We start from the raw sequence: 7,314 nt of genomic DNA on the forward strand, positions 1-7,314 counted from the left end.
TGTTTTTGGTCCAAAAGACTTTTATTTCCATAAATGCACATCAAAGTAACATAAAACCACACGTTGCATCAGAATTGCTCTGTTTTATTTTGTATCCCCGGGCTGTTGGCAGGTGTGTGCACACGAGAGCCACCGTTCTACATCATCACAGAGTTCATGACCCACGGTAACCTGCTGGACTACCTGAGGGAGTGCAACAGAGAGGAGGTCAACGCTGTGGTGCTGCTGTACATGGCCACACAGATCTCCTCTGCCATGGAGTACCTTGAGAAAAAAAATTTCATACACAGGTGGGTGTACAGCTCAAACACTCTCTCAATCTTTTTTTTTTTTTTTTCCTGAGACTGGTAGTTGTCAGTATAGGTCCTATACTGACAACAACATAGGGATATTCAATTGGCGGCCCGCGGGCCACATGCGGCCCGCCAGGAGCTTTTATGTGGCCCCTGGTCATATTTAAAAAAAAGGGGGTGTTTGATTAAAAAAAAGATTTTTTTTTTTTTTTTGTGTCATAAGGAGCTTATGGTTAATATTTTGGTTACTTATTTATAACATCAAACTGGCTACTATGGACTGAAATGCTTGTGCTCAATGCTTAATATAATATTGAAATAAGGAAATCTTGGTGGAAAGTGGTGCTTTGTCATTATGGTGTGTTTTATTAAAAGTAGGTCAATATCAATTTCATTAAGTTTGCACAATGCATGGTTTTAAATTGAACTTGCATTTAAAATATTTCTTTATCTGAATATTATATTTAACATTCACAATTACTAAATCTGGAGACAATTAATACATAATTCATATGTAAACTAGATATATACAAATGTATTATATATACATAAGTCTTCGTCTTTGAGTGCAAAATACATTTTGAAAACCCCCAAATTTTCAAATTGTGCGGCCCTCTCCATACAGTCCTTTTGCAGATGTGGCCCCCGGCCGAATATAGTTGAATACCCCTGTCCTATACTATAGCTGTAAGAATATCTTATCTCTCTTTTCCTCATTCCTTAGCATCTTTTTCTCACTTTCTCCTTGCTTCACAAAGAAGCCACTGTGACATAAAGGGTCTGTTCTGGCACGTTTAACGAGCTTCTTTATTGAATGTGCTGAAAGAGGATTTATGACTTTTCTGTATGCCAATTTTTTTTTAATTAATTTTGAAGCTTGTTAAGACTCATTCAGTGCTTCTGTAGCAGACGAAACAATACAGCTATCTTAACACCGCAGCAGATGCTGTTGATCTTAATGAAAGTCATGGCACCCAAAGCCTGTTCATCCTTTCTTTTTTTTGTTCCCTGCAGGGACTTGGCAGCCCGGAACTGTTTGGTTGGGGAGAACCACCTGGTAAAGGTTGCAGACTTTGGCCTGAGTAGACTGATGACCGGAGACACGTACACGGCTCATGCTGGGGCCAAGTTCCCCATCAAGTGGACGGCCCCAGAGAGTCTGGCCTACAACAAGTTCTCTATAAAGTCTGACGTCTGGGGTACAGTTGATGTTGTTCAGTAAACAACACATTTTGCTCTTTTTTTAACTGGTGTTAATACTCCTTTCAGTGCTGTTTTTGAGTGTAAGCTCCTTCCTTCAGAAGTAGGGGTGGGTATTGGGAAGGACCTCACAATACGATACGCATCACGATACGATACATATCGCGATATCCCGATTATGCGATATCCCGATTATTATATTCTACATAGTTCACCGAAAAATTAAAAAATGCATTACACATCTTAAAATCCAAGTTGTATATATGTACATCAGATGATAGTGATGGATCTTAAAATCCGAGTTGCACGTTCATCAGATTATAGTGACAATTCATGGGACAAACTGAGTCAAAACAATGTTTTATTATAACTATACAAGCTAAAGTTACAACTTATTTGTATATGTTTTTCATATTATTTACATCATATGAAATTAACATTAAATTTAGTATGAGGTTGCTTTAATTATGTGGCAAATGATAATAAACACAAGAAAGATGGTACTAAAACCAGGGACAGGCACAGTGATCAGTCAGTATAGATATAAATCCATAAATAAATAAACCTCTGTCCATTATTTTTCATTTTTTAAGGACAGGCAATTGTGTTATATAAAAAATAAATTATAAAATGAAATAAAACGTGAAATAAAACCTGAGCTCAGTGCAGGGCCCTCCCAGGTAGAGAGGGGCAATGCCCAGGACTGTCACTTAGGTAGGAGCACTGGGTGATAGAATGGGGAAAAAAATCAGGGATAAAAAATGTAAAAAAAATTTAAAAAAATCGATATTCAAATTTTTAATATCGATATTGAATCGGCTGGAAAAGTATCGCGATATATTGCCATATCGATATTTTTGCCCACCCCTATTCAGAAGTAGTCTGTTATTTTTAACTCTTTGCGTGTTTCTTGCAGAGATGCTGTGTGAAACACGAATAATTGTCATATTCCTGCATCTATAGCCTTTGGTGTGCTGCTGTGGGAGATTGCAACCTATGGGATGTCTCCTTACCCTGGCATTGACCTGTCCCAGGTGTATGAGCTACTGGAAAGAGACTACCGTATGGACCGACCAGAGGGCTGTCCGGAGAAAGTCTACGAGCTCATGACAGCCTGTGAGTAAAAAAAAAACATCCGTCTAGAAAAGTCTCCTAAATTCGTATTAATACTTACTGGTCCCTTCTCATAGGTTGGAGGTGGAACCCCGCAGAACGCCCGTCTTTTGCTGAAACACACCAAGCGTTCGAGACCATGTTCCAGGAATCCAGCATCTCTGATGGTCGGCATTTCTTTCTTTGCTAAAACACTACACAAATAACTTAAAATAAACAAACACAACATCTTGTTTTACTGTTGCACATTTTTAATCCATGTGGTTAGTTGAATATGTTCAAAATGTATCATTGCAGAGGTGGAGAAGGAGTTGGGGAAGAAGGGGAAGAAAGGAACATTACCATCCATCCAACAAGCTCCAGAGCTGCCCACAAAGACCAGAACTCTCCGGAAACACATGGAAAACCGGGATGGGGACAGTCCAGGTGGGATGCAAGCCTGAAGCCATGTGCCTTTTTGTTGCTTGTTGTAAAATAGTCACCCACTGTTTTCTACTTTGAAGAAACATTTATTCTTCAAACGCGTTCTATTTCTTCATATGGTTTGGATTACCTTTGAATGAATACTGGGCTTCAACACTAAGATAAAGTGATTTTTTTTTTTGAGTGTTTTATGTCAATTTTGTACGACTGAGTATTAGGGCCAAACTAAGATTACGAGAATTAAAATTACGAGAATAAAGTCATAATATAATGAGAATAAAGTCATAATATTTTGAGAATAAAGTCGTGATATTTTGAGAATAAAGTCTTAATATTACGAGAATAAAGTCGTAATATTAAATATATTATATATATAACTTCACAAGATACTGCTCAATATTCCTAATTTTAACACAGGGAGAAGACTGCTCTTCCTGTTAGAGTTCTCATAAATTACCACTTTATTTTCGTAATATTACGACTTTATTCTCGGTAATATTACGACTTTATTCTCGGTAATATTACGACTTTATTCTCGGTAATATTACGACTTTATTCTCGATAATATTACGACTTTATTCTCGTAATGTTACGACTTTATTCTCGTAATGTTACGACTTTATTCTCGTAATGTTACGACTTTATTCTCGTAATGTTACGACTTTATTCTCGATAATATTACGACTTTATTCTCGATAATATTACGACTTTATTCTCGTAATGTTACGACTTTATTCTCGTAATGTTACGACTTTATTCTCGTAATGTTACGACTTTATTCTCGTAATGTTACGACTTTATTCTATTACGACTTTATTCTCGCAACATTACGACTTTATTCTGGTAAATTTACGACTTTATTCTCATTATATTATGACTTTATTCTCGTAATTTCCAATTTTTTTTTGTCTTAGTTTGGCCCTAATACTCCGTCGTAATTTTGCAATCAAGTTTGGTTAAATTGACAGCTCTTTTTTTTTTTTATTTCTTTATTTTTACACAAATTGTTCCCTTCGCTTGTGCTGTTTCTCAGACCCAGTGGACCCAGAAGTGGCTGTGTCATCACCAATGCTTCCAAGGAAAGAGCGCCTGGATAACAACCTAAATGAGGACGACCGCTTGATACCCAAAGACAAGGACAAGTCACGGGGAAGTGGATTTCTCAGCCTCATCAAGAAAAAGAAAAAGAACGCCCCGGCTCCTCCCCAACGCAGCTCCTCTTTCAGAGACCCAGACAGAAGAGTTGTAACTCCAGATCCTCGAGACAGTGACACTTTTAATAACGGTGCGTCTTTGTCCTGTAATGATACCACGCATGGCCCTGAATCCTCAAAGTTCTTGGGGATGAACAACAACGGGGCAGCAGGTATTAGCTGTGGGGCTCCAAACTACCCAGGACCTTTGTTCCCTCGAAAGAAAGGAGCTCCAGCAGTGCCGGGTCCAGGAGGCAAGGCAGCTACAACACCACCTAGTGAGGAAGAATCCTTTTCCGATTCAAAGCGTTTCCTCTGGTCCTCTATGTCCAATGGCAGAGATGGCACTGAGTGGAAATCTGTCACGCTGCCGAGAGATATGGGCCAACGGCATTTTGATTCAAGCACCTTAGGGGGCAAGCCTGCTTTGCCACGAAAGAAGACCAATGAGCAGAAAGGGGAGAATACCTTTCGAATGGGAACCCTGACCCCCCCGCCACGTCTAAACACATCCCCAGATATTTCCTCTGCCTTCCTGGGTAAAGATACAGACCCCACGTTTAGCTCGAGTCCACAAGTGCTGACCACTAAGGTGGCCAAAGGAGCAGGTGTGCTAGGGCAGGAAAACTTCAGGACCAATGCTCTACATGCTGAGCTTCTTAAGTTCCCTGCTTTGGGGGCAGCTGGAGAAGAGTGCAGGGCCCGCAGAAACAAGCACACTGTAGACCCCTTACCCGCCAGGGACAGAGTAAAGTTACAGAAACCCAAGCCAGCCCCGCCTCCGCCCCCCACCAATACCAGAGGCAGCAAGATCTCCCGTAGCCCCACTCAAGAACTCCCGTCCCCTTCGTCTTCTCCCTCCTCTTCCCCCTCAGACATTAAATCCAAGTACCTTCCTTCCATCCCAGACCCACACCACACAGGCCCTCTCAGTGACCGTTCACCCATCAGCGAGAGCTCCAAAAAGCTGCCCCTAGGTTCCACCTCTAAACCTCAACCGTTAAAAACCTCTTCAACTTTGGTGAACACCTCCCCCACCACCCTGAGCCTCGGAGGCTTGTCTTCCTCTCTCAGCTCCCCCGGCGATCAAAGCTCCACTGCGTTCACCCCTCTAGTGAACACCCGACGATCTCTTCGCAAGACTGCACCCCGACAGGCCTCCGAGCGCACCCCAAACTCAGCCGTGACCCGCGAGATGGTGCTGGAGGGAACCGAGCGGCTCCGGGCGGCCATCTCCCGCAATTCGGAGCAGACGGGTAGCCACAGCGCCGTGCTGGAGGCCGGCAAGAATCTGTCAAAGTACTGCATGAGCTATGTTGACTCCATCCAGCAAATGAGGAACAAGTTTGCCTTTCGAGAGGCCATCAACAAGCTAGACAAGAACTTGTGTGACCTGCAAATCTGCCCTGCTGCCACAGGGGGCTCCAACATGCAGCAGGACTTCAGCAAGCTGCTGTCCTCTGTCAAAGAGATCAGCGACATTGTTCAGAGGTAGCCCCATGAAATCATTCACTACTTAGACTGGAAACTGTGTATGCTACAGTATCTCTTCTGTCTGAACGTCTGAATGACAGCAGCAGTGCAAGTTCACTCTTCACTACGCCCTGCCTTACTTTTAGCCTGTGGTTACAATTGATGAAATCTTAAGGAAACCATACGTGGATGTCGTCACACAGCCTTAACTATGAATGCACATTGTCATTTAGCCTTAATACAAGGCTAGGGGCCAATTCTTTGACATGAATCATTTTTTGGATCAGTGTCTTACATATTATTTTGTCGTTTCTCCCTTTATGACCGAAAATAACATATAAGCCTGTGATATTTGTCTCCCTCACTGATGGTGTGTTTTCATCGATGCTGCGACAATGAGCAAAAACAAACACTTAAAACTCGTTTTCCAGGGCACCTTACAACACTATTGCATCGAGTTATTGGTGACTGGTTGTGTGCCGAAAGAAAAAAAAAAAAATAGTATTAGTGTATGTTTTGTATGGATGCTTTTTGCAGTATTTGCAACCATGTGCGGTAAAGCGGCATTGTGAGCTGGCATTACTGGCACCATGAGCCTCCAGCCTTCATCTTCTCATTTCTCTGCTCACTTTAACACATGGTGCATTAAACACTATTAGCAGGGCTGTTTCATTCTTCATTCAACATTGACATGCAGAAGTTTGGCTTTTGATAAATCGTGCCAAGTGGTTGAGAATAGCTTTGTTTTTGTTCATTGGATATAAATGTTTACCATACCAAAAACTTTTGTCTGCAGCCTGTACTGGATGGGGACCAGGGTGCATGATCCACAACTCAGTGGATCTGTTTTGTATTGTCCTCAGACTGGACCTTTTTATATAAATATATATATACGTGTGTGTCTACATGAGTTTGATTTAACTTTCTATTTGCCAGTCAAAAAAGCCATTAGTAGCAACTTGGCCTCGTATGCTGTTTGATCATTTCAAAGGGCTTTTCAACTGACTCAGCGTTTCTCCAGCAGGTCTTTCTTCCTGAGAATGGCAGTATGATTCCACATTGTCTAAATGCTGTTTCAGAGGCTCTTCCACCCCAGAAAGAAAAAACAATATCCTGGGGGAAACACTGGACTGAAGCGTTTGTCACTTGCTGTGCCACAAAATGATTTGTAACAGAGGGTGACAAGTACAGATAAAAGAGAAAAAAACAATCTTTAGCTTATCTAGTTTCTAAATCTTGGACATTTCAGCCTTTGTGCAGTCAGTGTCACCCCACGTGGCGTCTGAATGCGATGCAAGAGGACAAGTCAGCGCTACCTGCCTTGACTTCAATATGGTACTGCTATTGTTGCCTTCTTCCATTCCTTCTACCAAACATACCACTACTTTACTCATTTGTCTAAGCCTCAATCACCAATTTTGTAGACAAACTCTGCTTTCATTTGTAAATGTTTTTTTGTGTGTGCGTCTTTCTAACCTGGGTGCAATCTTTGTTGCAATAAAATTCAAAGCAGTTGCCTTACTTGAACTCCACTTCTGAATCTTGTCTTTTTTGTGTGATTTTTTGAGTTAATTAAATTACTGAAAGGAGAGCTTTTCTCCAGATCTGAACTGATATGA

The 7,314-nt window shown here is 41.3% G+C and overlaps 1 protein-coding gene across 3 annotated transcripts in view; it reads left to right on the plus strand.

Annotated features, from left to right (window-relative positions):
• Positions 1-7,227, plus strand: part of abl1 (c-abl oncogene 1, non-receptor tyrosine kinase) — a 46,513-nt gene extending 39,286 nt beyond the window's left edge. For all 3 annotated transcript variants that reach the window (XM_061734099.1, XM_061734100.1, XM_061734101.1), the window contains 6 exons: positions 113-290; positions 1,308-1,492; positions 2,457-2,609; positions 2,684-2,773; positions 2,904-3,032; positions 4,063-7,227. In XM_061734099.1, the coding sequence (XP_061590083.1) occupies positions 113-290; positions 1,308-1,492; positions 2,457-2,609; positions 2,684-2,773; positions 2,904-3,032; positions 4,063-5,717 (2,390 nt within the window). In that variant the 3' untranslated portion in view covers positions 5,718-7,227. The remainder of the gene's footprint in view (positions 1-112; positions 291-1,307; positions 1,493-2,456; positions 2,610-2,683; positions 2,774-2,903; positions 3,033-4,062) is intronic.
• The last annotated feature ends 87 nt before the right edge of the window (positions 7,228-7,314 follow it).

Source organism: Cololabis saira, chromosome 11 (assembly GCF_033807715.1).
Source record: "Cololabis saira isolate AMF1-May2022 chromosome 11, fColSai1.1, whole genome shotgun sequence".
NCBI classification, from domain to species: Eukaryota; Metazoa; Chordata; class Actinopteri; order Beloniformes; family Belonidae; genus Cololabis; species Cololabis saira.